Source organism: Castanea sativa, chromosome 5, assembly GCF_040712315.1.
Source record: "Castanea sativa cultivar Marrone di Chiusa Pesio chromosome 5, ASM4071231v1".
NCBI lineage: Eukaryota > Viridiplantae > Streptophyta > Magnoliopsida > Fagales > Fagaceae > Castanea > Castanea sativa.
In genome coordinates this window covers 62,020,456-62,042,191 of record NC_134017.1, presented here as the reverse complement: position 1 = coordinate 62,042,191, position 21,736 = coordinate 62,020,456, and the positions used below count along the sequence as shown (strand labels likewise).

General features: G+C 33.0%; 1 protein-coding gene and 1 pseudogene across 1 annotated transcript; one reads left to right on the top strand and one right to left on the bottom strand.

Annotated features, from left to right (window-relative positions):
• Nucleotides 1–1,367: 1,367 nt before the first annotated feature.
• On the bottom strand, nucleotides 1,368–7,240 carry LOC142635569 (zinc transporter 1-like; annotated as a pseudogene).
• Nucleotides 7,241–19,366: 12,126 nt separating this feature from the next.
• LOC142633742 (patatin-like protein 3) lies at nucleotides 19,367–21,520 on the top strand. The gene is made up of 2 exons (XM_075807997.1): nucleotides 19,367–20,460; nucleotides 20,889–21,520. Exons 1-2 carry the CDS (start codon nucleotides 19,471–19,473, stop codon nucleotides 21,264–21,266), a joined length of 1,368 nt encoding a protein of 455 aa, XP_075664112.1. The 5' UTR covers nucleotides 19,367–19,470; the 3' UTR covers nucleotides 21,267–21,520.
• Nucleotides 21,521–21,736: the final 216 nt, after the last annotated feature.

The following is a 21,736-nucleotide window of genomic DNA, read 5'->3' as shown; positions in this document are numbered from 1 at the left end:
TTAGCTATAACTTTCTGCTAAAAATTCCAATTGATTCAGGATTGGTGTTTTCAACTCTCTACAACTTTTCTAGAAATAGAAAAAATAAAATTTCAACGTGTCCTGGCCAAAAATGAGATTCAAGTTGCTGCTGAGAATAATAACGTTTTTTTGAGCATTTTTCTTTTTTAATTTTTCCATGGACCATATATTTTTCTCTCTCCATTTTTAAAAAATAATAATAATAAAATGCCATAAAGGAAAACATTTTTTTATTATTTCTTAAAAAAATGAAGTAAAATAAAATCCAATCAAAAATCACACTTAATTAATTTTAAATTAATTCTTGTGAGAACCAATCAAAAAAAGTGTTTAAAATAGGATGTGATCATGCCTATTGTGTAGGTGAGCCATGATCATTGAAAGATTCTACAGTTATTTGTGCGTTAGCAGGGAAGGTTGTTTTTGGATTTTGCTTTGGGTTATTTGTGGGTCAACGGTAGAGGTTGTTTGTGGATTCTAGTCTAGGTTATTTGTGGGTCGGCAGTGGAGGTGTGGATTTTGGTTTGGATTGGTTGTTGGTCAGCAGTGGAGGTTTGTGATTTTGGTTTGGATTAGTGGTGGGTTGGTAGCGGATGTTTGTGGTTTTTTGTTCGAATCAGCGAGGTGGGTTTGCTTTGATTTGAGCAAAGGTTTTGTGAGTTTGCTGTGGTTTGAGCAAATATTTTCTTTTGCTAGTGAATACGCCGAGCTTATGAGCCATTGGTGAGGGGTTTCAATGATGGAGTGAGCAGTGTTTGTGATTTTTTTTTTTTTTTGAGAAACACACACACACACACACACACATATATATATATAGGGGAAGGGGGCAGTGTTTGTGAATTTGAGAAGATGTTTTGGGTTTTTGGTTAAGAAAGATTTTGATTTGTTGCGTTTGGTTTTGGTTTTGAATTAGGATTTTGAGTTGAGAGGCTGATTTTTTTTTTTTTTTTGTCATGGTTCTTGATGGTTTTGTGATTTTTGTTGTGTATTTTCTTTTTTGATTGTTGGATCCATTCAAGCATTTTCTTTCCTTATTTGTTTACTGAGAAAATTATAGGAGAGTTTCTATTTTATTAGTCAAGAAAGAGAAGAGAGATAGTCAGATAAAGGGATGAGAGGACTGAGGTTAATGGCGTCAGAGTTATTTGTACTTAGGAATTGAAATTGTCAGTTTTAAAATCTTCTGGACCACCTTGATATTAACCCAAATCTCAAGGGTAGTTAGTAAAATTTACCTTAAGTTAATAATAACTAATCCAACCCATAATATTGAAAGAAAATAATAAAGGCTAGCGAGTCTATTTGATGAACTCCATTGCTAACTAAGGAATTTAACTAAATCTCCATCACTTATCCCCTAAGCTGAGAATCCCATTAGGCCAAGACTTCATCGCAAGTCTCATTTCTTCTGCTTTGAGGTCCTTATCTGCTTTAAACATATTGAGATTGATTATCTATACTACAATTTAAGGGGAAGTATCTCTTAGGTAATTTAAGGTAAATTTTCAGGTTGAATACAAACTTCTTGTAATACACGAAATCTTCTGGAATAAGTTAAACTAAGGCTTGTTGCACAAGACTTGAAAGATTCTTCTTGCAAAATGCGTACGAGCTGAAAGTTTTTGACAAACTTTTTTAAAGATATTCAAAAGCTGGATGAAAATCAAGCAAAAATATGAAAGAAATTACCTGAGAGATACTTCCACCAAGAGTCCCATGCTCTCAAAGCACTGATGGAAGGACAATGCAACTATAAGAGGCCTTGTTGTTTTGGGACTTCTAGAAGCACCCAGAGATTCTCCAATTATGACAGAATATACCACAATTCCCAACTCCAAAACCTTAAGTACTGTAATAAGACTCAATAATTCACCATTAGGTGGCGCTTGTGTCCAGTGGCCAATTTCATTGGACACATTGGGATACGGACATTGGACACGTGTCCGCATCGCAACATGTCCAATGGAACTGGTCACTGGACACAAGCCATTCCCTTCTTGATTACCACTTCATAGAATAAAATAATAAACATGACTAGATGGTTCAAAGGTTGGTGAAAATAGAATATACACAAATATATAAGAAATATAGAAATTAACTAACTAAATAAATAAATGAAAAATTCAAATTTCCCTTTATAAACATTTTTTTTAATGAAATTTCAAATCCATCCAAATGAGTTTGAAAATATTATGTCATTCCAAAGATAAAATTACATGCGTTATGACACGATGCTGAATAAGGGCCGATGAAGCCAAATTGTCAACCAAAGAAGAGGATCCATGAACATGACCATGAGTTCCAGACTCTTCTACATCTCCAATAATCCCATGTTGATTTTTAGTGTTGTTGAGGCGAGACTTCTCATAATATGAAGTTGCAAATGCATCAACCGTCAAAGTTTCAATCGCAGATACCATTGCCACGAAGCCCATGAATGGGAAATTCTCAAATGGGTTCTCACTAAGACATTGCGACTTCAAGTTCTTAAAAGCATCAGAAAGTATATGGTGTTGGATATATTTCAACAATTTACTTTTGTGATAAAATAAAAAGAACAATACATAGATCTAAATATAAGTAATAAGTGATAAACAAAAACAATAAATAGATGCCGTATATATAAGAAGAAATCTGCAAATAATTAAAAACTCACAAACCAAATGCGTGAAGGATGAATGATTCAGATCAAGTCTTGTGTTTGACACAATCTCCTTAATGCAGATTTCGCCCCTCACACAGTCTGTGGTGCTTTGAGACTCACAGACGTCTACCTCCCAGGATAAAATCATCTACAACATGAAGAAGAAGCACACTAGGTTCGTGCTCTGCGAACTACTCTATGTATCTCTCTCTCTCTCTCTCTCTCTCTCTCTCTCTCTCTCTCTCTCTCTCTCTCTCTCTCTCTCTCTCTCTTGTTGATTAAAATGAATGCAGAAAATTATTTTCTCTCCGAGAGAGTTTTTTTCTAAAATGTTAGTTTTCATGAATGAGGGACTGAGAATTTATATATGTTAGTGAACAAACACACTGTTCAAAATAAAAACTGTTGTGCACAGACTGACTGACTCAAAAAATGAAATAATCAAAACAATTATTTGGACAAGAGGGCCTAGTCCACATATGCCAAAGCCTAACCCAATGTCCAGCCCATGAGCATAAAAAATTCATATATTATCTTTTTCCTTTCCTACGAGGGACTCGTGATTTTTATCACTTTTAATAACATCTTCAAGTGAACAAATTAAACATCAATTTCTTATTCACTCAATACTATTTTTCCAATAATCCTTCACATGAATGGAAATTGATAAAACACAATGCAAATGATGATGCAGACATAGAGAGAGTAGAAGAAAAGTTACTGTATCTGGAGAGGTGACTTTTGGCTTTGAACCTTCCTTTGTGAAAGACTATTGGATATACTAGCTAATCAGTGAACACGATATTTTTGAATTGTCAGCCGTTTGTGTATACCAAGAAAATAGAATTCACACAGCTCATTTTCGAACATATTTTATTCTTATAGTTGTGTTCATTTCTTGTATCACATTTACAACACTTACATCTTTCGAGTTGAACTCATTAGTCAAATCATCTTTGTAGTTTTTATTATTGCTACCTTCACGAGCATATCCCGCAACGACATAACCTCTTGTGATATATTTCACATCACACACTAGTCGTATTAAATCTAAACACATTTTGACATCATCTTATTGTCAAATTTCTCAAGTCATTGCATTGAAACTTGCTTCAATCTATAAAAAGATTTAACAAGCCTACACACTTTGTTTCCTTGTACAAGAATCCTTAACCCCTTTGGTTTATGGTGTGTCAAGACGTCATCCTTTTATGGTAGGTCTACCAACTACTATGCATAGATTTGTAAAATGGATTAATTGCACTATTGGCAATTTCTTTTCCAAGAAGGCACCTCAGGATATCATTTCTTTGAAACTTTTAAGTTCATCTACTAACATATGAATTAGAAAATTTGGACAAAACGAATATGGTGTTTGTCCTATTACTACACTTAGGCTCAACCTCTCTTCCATCAACTCTTGATCATGAGAGATATTAAACGTAGACTCAAACTTTTTTTAGCACTTGAAATATATTCTAATTAATTTCCATGCATATAAGAATAATAGACACATAAATTAGAAAAGTACTATGCACTATTGTTATGACCATAACCAATGAAAACATAATCAGTGGTTTTTTATCCTTTAAGAATAGGAATTACCACCTTCATCAAACACCCCCACATTTAAAGAATTTATGAAAAGACGATCACTCTTTCTAGAATTCGCAAAGTGTCTTAGTGGTTTCTTTTAAGGCATCTCAATGAACAAATAATTGGTGGAAATAATAGCTTCCCCCCACAAGTTCTATGGTAATGAAAAATTTATTGCATTCATTGAGTTATTTCTCAACTTCATTCTTATAATAAATGAAACTCTAATACCTCATTATTGCTTACTTATAAGCACTAGACTCTTGTGCATACCACATTTTAGACAACCCAAATATGTCAAATAAGGCATGTAACATATAATTTATACAAAGAAATATTACAAAACATATATTGGGATTAAACACATTAATATCAAATCAAGTTCACACATGCTCAAAAAAAATTATATATATATATATATATATATACTCACACATGTATGTAATTAAATAAGGCTATATGTGCTCAAATACAACAATTATGTATCATTATTATTAATACCCAAAAAAAAAGTGTTCCTTATAATAAATAATATCTTTGGCCTTGGGCTTCAAACTCAGCCATTATGAAACCCGATCATTATAATCTCACCAATGTGCAATTTGTCTCATTATTTTCTCAAATTTGACACAACCAAATATTGGGCTTATATCCCCACTTTTGAAATTGTAAATAATAGCTCTCATAATGCTATTTTGATTAACAATTAAAGGGTCACATGATAAAAAGCTAACCGATGACTAAGATGGAAGCCACACCCAAAAATAATAGTTCATCTAGCCCATGCACCATTGCACATATAAGACCAAGGACACATGATTGACATTCAAAGCATAGTTAGTTACTATAAACTATAAACCAGTCAAACATCATGTATATCACTAAAGAGTCATTTTATTCACAGAATGAATTATTAGATTTACACAAATCCAAATAATCCTCATTGGAATTATTAAACATGAAAATACCAGGTTTGAGGACATGTTTAATAATTCTTGACTAGTATAATTCAAATGCAAGAATTACCTATATCAAACAGCCAAAGATCAAATAGATTGAAACTTCTTCTTCATGAAAGTGATATACGAAATGCTTCTACAAACATTAATATCCTTTACCCATGGGAAGTTCTAAACATCTCTTTGAAGCAAGGAAGTCAATACCGTACCGGAGGCTGTACCGGTTTGGCCACCGGTACGATATATTTCGGATACCGGTCAATACCGGTGTACCGTTTCGGGTTTACCGCTATTTTATATATATATATATATATATATTATATACACACACTAAAATCTCTAGAACCATGGTTATAAGCATATAATATTTCACTTATATTATAGTAAATATAAAAATTTATCATAAAATATTACCTCAATTCAGAAAAAATTATTCATAGTTTTAAACTTTAGTATTAATTAAAAGGAAAAAAAAACACAATATAAAAAATAGAAAGCTTAGTTTTTCATTGCATACTAAAAAAACAAATAATACTAATAAGTTAGTGTAAATAAGTTATTATTATGTCCTTACAAAAATTCAAAAATTACAAAACTAAAAAAAAAAAAAAAGTTTTTTTCTGTACCGGCCGGTATGCCCGGTATTGGCCGGTATTGCCCGAAATTGGCCGGTATGGCCGGTACGCGACCGGTACGCCCGGTATTTTTTCCGGTACAAAATAGAAGTGTACCGGTACCGGTGCACTGACCGGTACGGTACGTACCGGCCGGTACGGCCGGTACCGGTACGGTATCGACCACCCTGCTTTGAAGTTCACAAACCAAAGATAAATGGCATGCATGGTCTTCCACTAATTCGATCCTAGCTCATTGTTAATTAAGCATAACAAGCCAAACAAGAGATAAGAGATTACAGACACGTGAAAGGCTAGAAACAAAGCAAACATCAATCATACAATCTACACACATGACTCTACACCATGCCCAACCAATTAAAAATCCAAAGAGACAAACATCCTAATTTTATATAATATAATTAAAGAAGATGGATAGCCTTGAAAAATCAATATCACCAGCACAGTCAAACATGTAATCAACTTTCGAAGATCACAAATTAATTTATAATATAAACAAGTAGATATTTATGCTAAACAATAAATACAACCCCAATTTTTCTAAGTTTTGCGCAGAGTATGTGCAACTGCCCATTTAGTGTTTTTCAATAAACACAATCTCCTTAAAGCAGATTTTGCCATTCACACAATTCGTGGTGCTTTGAGACTCACAGACATCTGCCTCCCAAGATAAAATGATCTACAACACGAAGAAGAAGCACACTAGGTTCGTGCTCTGCGAACTACTTTATGTCTCTTTCTTGCTCTTTGACTCAAATGAATGCATAAAATTATTCTCTCTGAGAGAAATTTTTCCAAAATGTCAGTTTTCATGAATAAGGGACTATGAATTTATATATGTTAGTGAACAGACACACTATTCAAAATAAAAACTGATGTGCACAAACTGACTGACTCAAAAAATAAAATAATAAAAATTGTTATTTGGACAAGAAGGCCCAGTCCACATATGCCAAAACCCAACCCAATGTTTGGCCCATGAGCATATAAACTCATATATTATCTCTTTTGTTTCCTATGTGGGACTCGGGATTTTTATCACTTTTAATAACATCTTCAAGTGAACAAATTAAACATAAATTTCTTATTCACTCAATACTATTTTTCCAACATATAGATGAAACCAGTTGCTAATATCACACTAGCAATGAAGGCCTCGATAATGAAGAAGATGTCCTCTTCTTTTCCAATACTGGAATTAATACAAACACCAATTGCACCTGCTACGAGTATATAACCTATAGCAGCAAGTTTATATTTGAGAGCTTGATTATATTCACGTTCATCAGTCTCAGTATCACAGGTACAATCCCCAAAAACTAAGATAGGGAGTAGAACAGTAGAAGGATGCCAAATAGTGTGAGGAGGAGTTTGTGTGAGTACATGGTATGGAGGAAAGATTTAGAGAAGAAAAGAGAAGAAAGGAAATGGGTGAGACTTTAGAGGGAGATAACTTTTGAAAATGTTGTGTATATAGCATTTTTCCTAATGTTTAATACAGAGAATTGTGCTGTAATTACAGATTGCATATAGGTCACATAATGCACTTATGTGGCATTTGGTACATGGTCATGTTTTAGGATTTTTTGGAATGTTTAAAGATTTTCATGTTTAATTGCAAATCACGCCAACAAATCGGTTGGAAAGGGGTTTAAAGGGAGAATCCAGATTCCCCTGACATCTAATTCCATGGCGTGATTTGCCCTGTGAATTAAAGGGAATCCACATTCCTAGTAAGAAGGGTCTAAAGGAAGAATCTAGATTCCCCTGGAAAGCCATAAGTTTGTTGGATAAACAAATTTAAATCACTTGATTCGCCAGTTGTACACAACTAAAATGTCTTAGGGGAGTAACACGTGCAAAGGAATCGAACATTCTTAACACAATTTAAACATGAGATTAAGGAGATAGCACTTAATTACTGAAAATCAAATAACGCTTGGAATTAGGAATGACAACTGGCCAGGTTCAGACCGGGTTTCTTTATACCTGAACCCGACCCATGGGCCTATACTTGTTACTTGAACCCGGCCAGTTTAATAAATGGGTTTTTTTGTTGCACCCAAATCCGCCACGTCAGAGCCCACGAGCCCCGGCCCAAAATTACAAATCATCACAGAACAACATTTTCCTGGCATCCAAATGGATGCCAAGATTTAACAAGCCAAAAAAAAAATCCAACAAATCCCAGAAATTTTGCAAATCCATAAATAAAACTAGCAAATCTGAAAATCCCACCAAAAAACCAACAAATTTGGCTTACAAAAACAAAACCCAAACCCAAATTTTGCTCACAAAAACACGAAAAGAAAAAACCCAAACCCATCCGGTTGTGGGTCTATAACAGGTGAGGGGTAGTTCACGGTGGTTGTGGAGATTTTCGTGATTGTTAAGAGTTTCCCATCGATATAGACGTACTGCTAGTTTCATAGTTAGGTAAATCTTGGAATCATTTAACTTTTTAGCAAACTAGTTGTAGAGCCGCGTGATGCGCAAAAAAAAAAAAAAAAAGACAATTTGTTTTTTTTGAGTGAAATGAAAAATGAAAAAAAAAAAAAGTAAATGAGATTTTTAGGTGTTAGTCCTAAACCTTTTTTAAAATTATGTGATTATTTTCTAACAATGTATAGTTAATTAATACAATATATTAAATTTTATAAATTAAGCTATTTATATTTGTTATTTGAAAGTATTTTAAATTTTGTAAGTTTTTTCTTTCAAGGAAACATAATGGTTTTACATTCTATTATTATACAAGTGGGATATTTTATAAAAATTGTAATGTGTAGTTGGAATTTTGTTTCTAGTACTCCTTACAATCGATTCATCCTTTATATGTAAAGAGGGGGAACATATATATATATATATATATATAGAGAGAGAGAGAGAGAGAGAGAGAGAGAGAGAGAGAGAGAACTCTATCAAAAACCTATTAACATTACGTGGAGAAGATGATATAATTGTCAATGAAGTGGCTCTTTTTTCTACACAAACCTCTCATTCTAATTCATCATCAAAGTGTACTGAATGGACTGAAGTCGACCAACTAGATCAAAATAGAACAAAATGGATCAAAAAGACTAAAGTGAAAAGAATGGACTAAAATAGACCAAATAGATTGAAGTTAACCGAATTGGACCAAAATAGACAATACTAGACCAAAGTAGACCGAATGCACCAAAATGGACCGCACTAGACCATAGTGAACCAAAATAGTCCTAGATACTACGCTGATGTGACCCAATATGAGCGTAGCAATAATAAATGTTATGTACACATTATATAAATTTGTAGTTTCGAAGATCTAGAACAACTAAAAAAAACTCTCAAATTGCAACTTACTCAATAATTAATGTTACGTACTTTGCATTTTCTTTGAACATCCTCGTAACAAAAGTTACAAAACTTCATAGATTTGGCATCAATAGATTAAAAGTCATCTTCAATGCGGTAGTAGGAGAAAGATCTTAAGAAGATTCATAGGCGCCTCTAAGATTCTCAATACACTACTAATCACATCTGTACAACGTGCATTGAAACATTAAAATTATCTCTGTTACAGAGAAATTGCTTGGAAAGAAAGAAAGTTTTAAATTTTATTAATTTCTCATGCAACAAGGTTTTAAAAAAAAAGAAAAAGAAAAAGAAAACACATTTTTTCCCCTAATTAGGAACACAATCTTTCATATATAGTCCGTGAAGGCTGAAAGCCTGAAACAATGAGCTATGGAGATCTAAATTAAAATCAATCATATAGCCCAATAATATAGTCTTGCTAGAGGCCAAATTTCATTCTATTCTATATTTCTCCAATAAAATAAAAATTGCTTGCACGTACGTACCCCATACCAACAATTACTGAAAATATGATTCAGCAAGACTGTCGGCTAGCAATCACATAGCACTATTGTTCGGGTGGTGACTCTCAAGAAATGGCCATCCGTACCTTCCTCCCTCAGCTATTTCTTTTTGACTCGTTTGTCCTCTTCGATCTTTCTCACTCGTGTTGCTCCTTTTATTTATTTATTATTTAGTAGTTTGTCTTTGTCACCATCCATCCAAAGCATCGCTTATACTACGACATGATTAAATTAAATATACCATATGATAAAATATTATAACTTAGCTTTAACATTATTTCTCTCTATCTATCCACAGTACCATACCATCAGACACATGTACTTATTTAAAATCATAATTAAACCCCATTTTCAACCAACCATATTTAACTAACGCAATGATCAAAGTTACTAACAACTAATTTAGTAAACAAATATGATTAAAGGTGTAGCCACATAATGAAGAAACCATTCAATTGTCGGGTTGAAAAAAAAATGCATGCTAAACGATAATCAATAATTAGTTTTTTTAAGAGATTCCGACAACAATTCGTGGTGACAATGTTATAGTAATTGAGATGAGTGTACGTAGTGTTGGTACAGAAATATATATATGCTAAATCTATCTCTACCTACCGCTGAAATTTTTGGCGGTGTCCCTACATGACCCAGAAAAAGCAACGGCTGACAAAATATTTGGCTGCTGATTCGATTTATTTATTTATTTATTTAAGGTTGTTTGTTTCATTGTTTTTATAATTGTTAGGAGCATGAACTTGAGCGTCGGTGATGTGCAAGGAAACCGTGGCGAAACTACAAATTCTGAGCGTTCGTGCTGGATAGTGGATATGTACATTTTTATCTTTATGATCGGCACAGACATTCATACTGAGACGAGGATTTGCTCTTGTCTATAGCTAGACTGTAGATAATGTATTTGGGCATTTCCACACCCAAAAAAAAAAAAAAAAGAAAAAAAAAAAAGAAAAGAAAAGAAGAAGATAATGTATTTAGGGTCCCATTGCTTGGCAAGCTGTAATAAGATAAATTATAATACTATTTAGCGACAGGAAAATGTTTAGGGGTGAACAGATCGATGCACTTGTTAAACCGCTGCGGTGGTGGTATAGCGTGACTGGTATGAGTTCTTATGTATAGCTTCACATAATATAAGAGTTGAGCTGTTAAAGTAGTGATAGCTATAACAAATGTGTTATGTACATAATGATAGTCTCATTAATGTTTCAATGATACACGTAATATTACTAATTAGTAATTCCTGTTACATAGCATGGGATCAATGACACCATACAAAAAAGATAATCGACTATAATAAAAAAGGTTCTATTAATGCATTCCTTTAAGGCATACATTAATAAACCATTTTCAAAAAAGTTATGAAATTTTTTTATAAAAAAATGGCTAAATTTTTATCAATTTTTTCATTTTTTCATAATTTTTTTTTTCTAAAATAGATAATTAATGTATCCTGTACCTAATAAAAAACGCCCTACCTTTCCCAAAACAGTTTGTGGCACTCATTAACCCAATCCTTAGTAGTATTTGTGAGGTTTTTCTCGAGTAAGACTTTAATTCGGTGCTCACTAAACAAGACACAAGACTTGCACAATATCAATTCTACACGCGTGTTGCATCCGTGTTAATTTGCAGTAGACAGAAGCTAAACATTTCTTTTTCCCTTTTGCAATAATAAAGACAAAACATATCTCTAACAAAGTAGAATTTATTGAATAAAGGCTTCAAAATCATTAAACGTTGAACCACGCTAATGCCTTTAACTTACAAAATCATTAATGGTCAATTGGCTTAATTAATGACAAACTTGATTGCCGCCCAAACCCATCTTGGGATTCAAACATTCAAGGAAAAAGAAGAACATGCACTTCCACCTTATAATCTCAGTCACTCGCGTCTTTTTTTTTTAGCCCAAATAGGCATAACTTTTGGATTGTTCTCTTTTTCAAAGGTCTAAAACCTATTCTTCCCAGAACTTGAGCAAGAATGAAACCAATTTGCACTTGTCCTTTATTATCTAACGCGTACTTGGGATATCCTCCGACCCAATAGAAGTAAATGAAAGGCGCTGCATTCTTTGTCACAGCTAAGCAGTTTGGTAGATTTCATTTTGGTACGGGTCCCTGGCCAACTGTAATGGACAGTACCAACACCTAGATTTCATTTCCCTGTAGTTTTGATGTACAGAAATCTGGAAAGATATGCTCATTTATTGAGAGTTTGTGAGATTTGGCTGTGGACTTGTGGCTGAATTTCTTCTCTCAACTTTTACTACAAGTACTAGAAATTAAGAGAGATGAAAAGAAGATATTTGTCACTCAATATGTCGGTACAACCGTACATCCAAAAGCTTTAGAGAGAGAGAAAATAAACATTGTAGCCTTCGTACTAAAAGTCTAAAACCCTACATATCTTATGAGGCCCTACTAGGATTTTTTCGCTGAGATTGTATTTCTGTAGCTTTGAATCATTGAATGGTGCATATATGCTTTGGTATATGGTCAACTTGATCTTTCACATTTGTAACCAATACATATATAGATACTTATATCCATTGACAGCAGTCAAATGTAAATTTACTACAATGACGAGATGTTGCATATTGCTGCATGTTGGGCCCCAATTATATATATTATTGGGTCCTGACTTCCTTTATCACATTTAATTGGAGTCATCAGATGAAGAGTGCTATTTCAATTCCTTAGCAAGCATTAAATGTTAGCATGTTCTATACTTCATTGCTATATGAATCAAAGTATGCCATCTTTGTACAATTGTTTCTAGAAGAACAAGCAGACAACTCTGCACAAAGTTATTGGGTTTCAGTAAGAGCACAAGAAAAAATTGAAGCAAACAAAAAAAAATCACTTTAAAAGTGGAGAAATTTAGAAAAGAAAGTTGATACTTTAGATTTGGAGCATAGTTATATAAACCCTCACCAATAATTGACCTTGCAAGTGTATATGGTCAGGTTGGATTGAGTTTGTAGTATTTTTCAACCGAACTGATCTCATTGGGTTGAGAAATCGACCATAAAACTCTAAAATTGACCATAAAACTTTAATATAACCTAGCACATAATAACTCTAAAATCGACTATAAAACTTTAATACATTTTTTTTATGGGAAATACATTAATTAGTTACAAGGAAAAAACGAGAAATTCAATCTTTTAAGGTCATGTGACTTGCACGTTATTGTCAATTTTAACAGTGAATCATGTCATGAGATGCAATTCGTAAGTTTATCTTAACAATTGGGGTGGTGATTGCAAGTTTTCATCAAGCTATATGGTACAATTTGGGAAGTTTTTTACAATCGGGGTGGTGATTAATTGTACGTAAGTTTTCATAATTTGGAGTAAAAAGTGCAAGTACACCCACAATATTAGGTTGTTTTCTACCGTTAATCATTTTTCATTCAATGACAAGGATGCTTGATACGTTCCTCTACCTTTCTCATAGAAAACATAATTTCTAAATTCTTTTCTTTTTTAGGAGGAAAAATGATTTTCTCTTTTAAAAGAAAAGGTCTATGTAGCTTTTATATATATATGGGCTATGATTAAGTCACATATGGTGTAATTCTTTATTAATGTTTCATAATTCAATAACTTCTTATTGGATTAAAATTTTCATATTAATCGTGTCTTTTTTACTATTCAATCTCTAAACTTGTATTTTATGTACAATTTTAAAATTAAAAAAAAAACATTTTATAGACAGATAATTATTAATTTTTTATTATTTTGAAATTTATAAAAGTGGAGGATAAAAGAGAAAAAAAATGTAATCCAACAATCAAGATACACATCAAATAAAAAGTATTGAGTTGTGTTATCAAAAATTATATAAGGTGTACTTTGAATCCAATTATATAGATATCTGTGTGTTTTATGTGTATTGAGATGTTTTTTGTTGAATTACAAGACAAGGCTAGCCTTGATTATTGTAGTTCATTTAAATAATTGTTAAAAAAAATTTGTAGAGTGCGAAATTTGTTCAGATCAGTTTGTGGACTAAGAAATTTAGAAGATTTTTGGGTTTAATGATTGGCAGGTACGGTAAAACAAGTCTTTTATTCCTTTTTTTTTTATTATAGAAGATAGAACTTATACTATATCCTAATTTAAGTGTATATATGTGTGAAACTTCCTCCTGGAGACTTGAATTCGGCCCCTTGCCCCCCACAGTCCCACACCCTACAAGTTCTTATACTTATGGAGTGACCATCATACCAAAGGTGTATAGTACTTTTATTCTATTATTAGTCTATAATTTTGTTACATAAAAATTTAGGAAGCATTATTAAGTACCTTCAAATTAAGCATAACAATATGAGACTTCATTCTTTTATATAATGATAAGTTTTGTGATAAATTTAATTAGTGAGACTTATTATGAGCTGAAAATATAAATGCCTTCTAAATATTAAATAATTACTCAAAAAAAATGAAATCAGTACAACACGAACGTCTTTACAGGGGGAAATTATTGTATACTCCCGGAGTACCATAAATGCGTACTTCCTTCTCTAACATAAATGGTGGGTCCCACTAATTAAATTTATGGTGGGACTCACCATTTATGTAAGAGATGGTACGCATTTATGGTACTCCAGGAGTACCCAATAATTTTTTTCTATTGAGATTGCTTAAAAAAAAAAAAAAGTTTTTCACATGGGCCATGGCTTCCCCTTTTTTTTTTTTTTTTTTTTTGATTGAGCTTTCACAAGGATGCTTGATAGCAAAACATCAGCCTTTGTGACTTGTCTTTTCTTTCTCTCTCTTCTCTTATTTTTATATTATATAATAACAGGATTTTACTTGAAAATTCAAACAATATTTTTCATGGTACAAGAACAAGCATAGGTAACTCAATCTACTAGATAGTTATGCAATGCTATGCCTATAATATTTTTCACACAACTATTAAGTTATTGTTCATTTTTATATAGGGAAAAGTGTTATGTTTATAATATTTTCACAACAAATCATAGGTGGTTTGTTATTATTGGTTCTAATTTAAATTTAGTATTGAAATTACTTTTTTATACTACTAATAATAATTTGCCACTTAAAATTTATTGTAAAAGTATTGTGAAAATATTTAGAGCATAGATCATTTCTCTTTATATAGGTTCATAAGCTATACCACTTTATTTTTTTATCATTAACACTTTTTTTCTTTTCTCTTTCTATAAAACAAGTCAATTTATATAATATGGGGAAAATTATACAATACTTCGAGAGTACGAAAATGTTATACTCTCTTTTCTTACATAAACAGTAAATCTCACCATAAAAAGGGCATATGACATTAAACTTTAGAGATTAAATTGTGTAATGATGTGGTGTAAAACTCATATTTTACCCCTCCAATCTCAATATGTCACATCATTTATCACATATTTAAGAATAAGTACAACCATAACCAATCAATTATAATATCCACTACCGCACACCTTTGGTGCGATAGTCACTCCACAAGTATAAGTATTTGTAAGGTGTGGAGGGCAAGGGCCGGAGTTCAAGTCTCTAAGAGGGAGCTTTACATACATATCTACTTAGATTAGGCTAGAGTAGAAATTATATCTTGTATCAAAAAAATTATAATATCCATATATAAATCCAACCAAATTGGAGTTTATTGAGATGTTATATTGTTATTAGATATGATAAGACGTATTAAATTTTAATTAAAATGTTAATGTGATAATTTCTTATTAGATAATGTAAAACATCAATTATACACCCTATTTTTACCAAATTCGGATCCAAAATTTACTACTAACAATCGAAAAATCAAAAACCAAAATAAAAATTTTAAAAACAAAATAAAAATTGTGAAATAGCCTATGGTTCTAGACTTATTGCTTAATCAGAGGACCTACAAATTTCAATATCAAAGGACCTACAAATTTCAATTCGACCGTACATATGATGTTGATGTTGAATTCAATACAGGGAAGACTTCAAAATCCACCGCAAGGAATAAAGGAAATTATTAGATATTTACTGTATCTCCTAACGTGGTACTCCACACCAATTATTGCAAGATATTTTATCAAAATATGACACAAATCCATGAATATATATATATATATATATATATATATAAATAATGTTTCTTGTAATTGATAAATTGGTAAGTTTTTATTGATTTTTCAAATTGCCCACTATTAATATCATTTTATTATTTAATATTAACAACTTACATCTCAACTTGTTGAATTTTTATATTTTAGAGTCTAGACTTATTACTTTGTCAAAGGGCTTAGAAATTCAAATTTGAAGTAATGAAATCTAGAGGTGTTGTGTCTATGACTGATTCGAGGCCAACCCATTGAGTTGGTTTCACATTGATTGAACTGTTGTAGAGAAATTCCACCGCTGATTGGGGCGGCAAAAGGAGGGCTTCGTAGATTTTTTACTTCAACCGATACGGTGGGCGGTTGCCATTTCAAAATTCCGACAACGATACTACACCATTGAATGCCATCACCTCAACCTATTTTTCCAATTTTTCATATCTCTATCTCTTAGATCTTCTCTCTTTGGGTTATGGGTTTCAGATATGAGTTTTAGGTTTCAAATTTAAGTTGTGGTTATGGCCATGGGTTTCAAATCTAGGCTTATGGTTAGGGGCAGAGCTAGAAATTTTTGTTTGGAGAGGCCATATTGAGTTACTAATTTATTAGTCTATACAAACTTTCATACACTTACACAAACGCATACATTTATACACATACACACACAGAAGTTAGTATCTTTCATAGTGATATCCTTAAAATTAAATGTTTCATAGAATTAAATACATCTTTCACCATCTTCCATAATGAAATTTTTTCAATTTTCATTTTCAATATAAGTTACCAAATTGTATACCATTGTGAGTAAAAAAATTTAGATTAAACTAATGAAGTGTTCAAAGACATGAATGATTAAAAATTTTAAGAGATACGAGAAGATATTTAACAATTTTGGGAAACAATACATTCCCTATAACTACTAAACCAATTAGACAATTTTTTAAGAACATTATCGGACTAATTCAAATATTTGGGAGGGGAGAGTAGGGGGGAACTCCCGTTTTTTATTTTATTTTTGGGTTTAGTGTTATAATTTTCTTTTCAATTATAGCCACATCAAAATCCAATATACACTTATCTATGTCATAGTTGACTCCATACTTCTTTAGTTTGTTTTGGTTCATCAAAATTCCATAGCATGAGTTATTGTTCTAGAAATAATTAAGATTATTATTTTAAAAGGAATAGAAAGAAATCAAAATATCAGCCACAAATCTAACCCAAAGTAAATTTAACCGAGTAAAGAAAGAATATATATATATAATTAAAAAAAACATTTGCATTGAGTAATATATATGTAATTTTATTTGTTCCCTAAAGATAAAATCATAAAACACATTAGAGGAAACTTACAAACCTTTATGAGAGGAGAAACCCAAGATTGTACACAGTTTTTTTTTTTTTTTTTTTGACGCTCGAAGAAGCAAAATAGCCCATAAACTTTACATGAGGAAATTAAAACTATGGTATAAAAAGTTTTCTCACTTTTAAATAGGAGGGAGGGAGGGAGACGTAAGTTGATAATGGAAGTTGTTGTTTTTTAGGGGGAAGTTTGTGATGCAGTAAAAAACGTGAAGAAAGAAGAGGTTATCAGTTTTTTAATATTAAACTTTTGTGTCTACGTTTTTTTATAAGAAAAAATTGTATTTAACTTTTGTCAATATTTTGAAATTTGAATTGATACATATGTTAAAATATATGCTGGGTTTTTTTTTATATATAGAATTGAACGTGTGTAAGAAAGAAAAAAAAATTATAACCTAAAATTTGGGATTGTAAAATTTAATAATTTTACTTAGATAAGTGAAAAAGAGCAGCGAATAACTTGGAAATTCTTTATGGGATAAGATTTATTTTTTCAACTCTAAGTTAGATTGGGAAGCTTTTTATTTAACGTGGGTTATTGTTTTTTTTTTTCTAGAATTTTTATGGGAGGCTTTTTTTAAAAAAAATTATTAAGTAGAGTTGTTTTAAAGAAATAGATTAATGGGAGAGTGGTTCTATTTTGTAGGCATATCATTTCTCTATATTTTTACTGGGTTGTCCCAAATATTAGGGGTGTGGGGTATTTTTGAATCATATAAGGGTGTATTTGGATACTGCTTATTTTGCTGAAACTCAAAATTTATTGTTGAAATAGTACTGTAGATAAATGTAAAAGCTAGTTGAAATAGTACAGTGAGAGAAATTATACAGTCCTTTGGTGGACCACGCCACTTGTCCACCATTTCACTAAAAGACTCCCACTTGTTTAAAATTACTGAGTCAGTAATCAGTTTCTGTTTTAAAAAAAAATTATAACTCAGCAATTTTAAACAAATGTGAGTTTCTTAGTGGAATGGTGAACCATAAATAGTATCAAAAAGTGTAGTGGGATCCATGAATAGTAGTAAAAATAAATTGAATAGTAAAATAATTCTAATTTTCCATCCTAATCCAAACGCACACCAAAATTTCATTCTAAAAAAATGAAAGTTTATAAGGAATATTGTGATGTTATATACCCTATTCCTAAAATATTGTAAGAGAAGTTTACTAGATATTGGATGAAGTATTTTTGACCTTCAGAAAAGTCTAAATCAAAGTGGGAATCTAGTTATATATATAGAATACATGGATAAAAAAAAGTTATTTTCATAAAAAATTTGTGGTTGTGGGTCTTAGAATTTTACTTATGTTACCTACAAAAATTGCCTGAAAGCCAATCTAGGTAGTGTGACAGTTGTTTTGACCTTACAAATATGGAACTTAGTGAAGCAACTCAAAAATCTCCCCAAAATTGGCTGCGCCGAACCGTGAACACCCCTAATAAAATCCATAGTCCATTCGGCAATCAATTGTAAGGCTAATTAAAAGAGCTGCCCATAATACAGCAAAATGCTTGGACCACAACTGAAGACACGATATGGTTAAAGGAGGTTCCCCATGTGTTGCTCACTTAGTCACTAATGATTTTTCTAGTGATGACATCAAAAAAAATAAATAGTATTAATTGGATTGCATTTGTTATTGTGAAGACCACGTCTACTGTAGTGCCAAATAGTAATTACTCAAGATACATAACATAAGGATAGAGCTCTGTGATTCTATGGAGTTTCAACTTTGCTGGGTGTCATTTTATTTCAGTCAAAAGATCGAAAGAATAAAAATAAGGTTTGTATAAGAACACTAAAGCGTTTACAAAGAAGAAAAAAGAAAAAGAAATACAAAAGGTCTGAACCCAATGTGTTTCCACTGGGACTTCAAAATTTCTTTGCTCCCTCCATTCCAAAAAGCAACAAAAACACAAAGAATAAATTAATTAATTAAAAAAAAAACATATGATAATCAGTATTAGTTAATTACTCGGATGCCGATTAGTCGCCTACCGTACCAAATGCTCATTCCACGACATTCACAAATCACAGAAAAATTTTATTAAAAAAAATTAAATAAATAAAAACACACACACAAATGAGTGAATGACACAGCACACCAAAGACAGAGACACTCGCCCGTATGTACCTCCACACCTATATAAAGGCAATCCGGTGCCTCCCCATTTTCATCATCCTATTCCTATTCTCATTTCTTTCTCTCACACGCTCTTTTAAAGTCATAACTCTCTCTCTCAGAAAAACATTAAGATTTTCGAAAAACAACTCATAAAAATGGCGGCTGCAGTGACAGTAGTGTCAAACCCAATGCTCAACTTAGAAGAAGACCCTTCCTTTGACGTAGACAAATTGTCTTACGAAATCTTCTCTATCCTTGAAACCAAGTTCCTCTTCGGCTATGATAGCATTCCCACCACTCCCCTCCAAGAAAACTTGAAATTGAAGCCCATAACCACCAACAATAACATCAGCAATAACAACAACAATAACAATAACAATTCTGTCGGAAAAGTCCGAGTCCTCTCCATCGACGGAGGCGGCGCCACCGACGGCATCCTCGCCGCCACCGCCCTCGCTCGACTGGAGTCATTTCTCCGCCGCAAATCCGGCAACCCCAACGCCCGCATTGCCCACTTCTTCGACGTGGTGGCCGGAGCCGGCGCCGGAGGAATCCTCGCCGCCCTTCTCTTCACCCGAGGAAAAGACGGCAACCCCATTTACACAGCCGACCAAGCGCTCGGCTTCCTCATCCAGAACCGCCGCAAGCTCTTCCGGGTGTCGCCGGAAAGCACTCTCCGGCGACTCCTCCGCCGTCCGGCGAAGCTGGAGAGACTCCTCGCCAAGACTTTTGGGGAGTCAACCACCCTGAAGGACACGCTGAAGACGGTTCTGATCCCCTGCTACGACCTCTCCAGCAACGGGCCGTTCGTGTTTTCCCGCGCGGATGCTGTGGAATTCGACGGCTACGATTTCAAGATGAAGGACGTGTGCGCTGCCACGTCGGCCGTGGGGCCCGTGGAGATGAAGTCGGTGGACGGGAGGACGAAGATCTTGGCCGTGAATGGGGAGGTGGCGATGAATAATCCGACGGCTGCGGCTATCACGCACGTGCTGCATAACAAGCAGGAGTTTCCTATGTGCAATGGAGTTGAGGATCTGCTTGTGGTGTCTTTAGGAAATGGGGAGTCTCAATTCGATGTTGCAAATTCAATTCGCAATGGAACTCAGCTTGTTAGAATTGCCGGCGATGGGGCTTCCGATATGGTAAGTTATCGCATATTTTACTATAAAAAAATTACAATTACAAAAATAACGAAATTGACATGTTGAACATGACTAAAATACATTAAACATAAACCAAATTCTATGTTATAAAATATATTGGATCCATAACAATTACTCCATCACTCTTAATTGTTATGGTAATGGTGATGAAAGTGCCACCTAACAGGGTTATTTAATTAATTAATTAAGAGTAGTTTTATTTTATTGAGCAAAAAAAAGTATTATTCTTGTTTACTTGAAAAAAATTTGTCGGCTAAGGAATCTGAACGTGGGCTTATCTTGTCCTTTGTGTATTTTTTTTTAGCTTATTAAAAGAAAAAGAAAAGAAAATTAAAGTGAGTTTCAATTGATTAATTTGTTTTAGGTGGGTATGCTAATCATTGAACCTTTCTTATTTTAATCTACAGGTTGATCAAGCAGTTTCAATGGCATTTGGTCAGTGTCGGACAAGTGATTATGTTCGCATTCAGGCAAATGAAAGTCTAGCTAAAAAGCATGGTGGTTTGAAGAAGGGCATGAAATCTTCTAGCGAGAGCATGGACATGTTGGCCGTGACAGAAAGCATGTTGGAACAGAAAAATGTGGAGTCAGTTTTATTTCAAGGGAAAAAGATGGTTGAGACCACAAATTTAGAGAAGCTAGAATTGTTTGCTGGAGATCTAATTAAGGAACAAGAGAGGAGAAAAACTAGCATTTTACCAACTGTGACATTGAAGCAGTCATCACCATCACCAAGAACATCTTCAGCTACTACTCTATCAAATTCAACTCTATCTTCTTGCTAGTTAATTTGGGTGATTAAAACAAAAGGGAAAGGGAAAAAAAAGACAATTGAGTTGAGTTTATTTATGATGCCTCTGCTGCCGCTCGTGATGAATGAAATCCGAGTCTGAGCTGAATTGAGTTGCTGGGCGGACCTATATTTTTTTGTATTATTTACTAGTTTTTATGTAAAGTTATGGTATATTGTTGATTGTTTAGATGGAATGAGTTATTGTGAAAGCATATTGTGTAAAATTAAATTACATTACCGATGCTACTTTTGGGTCCTTCGCATTATAATTGGATTGGGTTGAATTTGCGTACTCAATATATATATAAATATATATATAGTCATGCTAACAAGTCCTTTGAAGGCATTGGTTAACAATCAATTTTAGAAAAATTTTGACACAACTTTTATGTTGATACAAGATAGAATTTCTACTCTAGCCTAATCTAAGTGTATATGTGTGTGAAGTTCCCTCTTGGAGAC

Bases quoted from the DNA above. Each gene is read 5' to 3' on its own strand.
- LOC142633742 (XM_075807997.1), top strand. From the start codon at position 19,471: ATGGCGGCTGCAGTGACAGTAGTGTCAAACCCAATGCTCAACTTAGAA. The intron at 20,461-20,888 runs GTAAGTTATCGC...TTTAATCTACAG, and splicing joins GCGATGGGGCTTCCGATATG to GTTGATCAAGCAGTTTCAAT.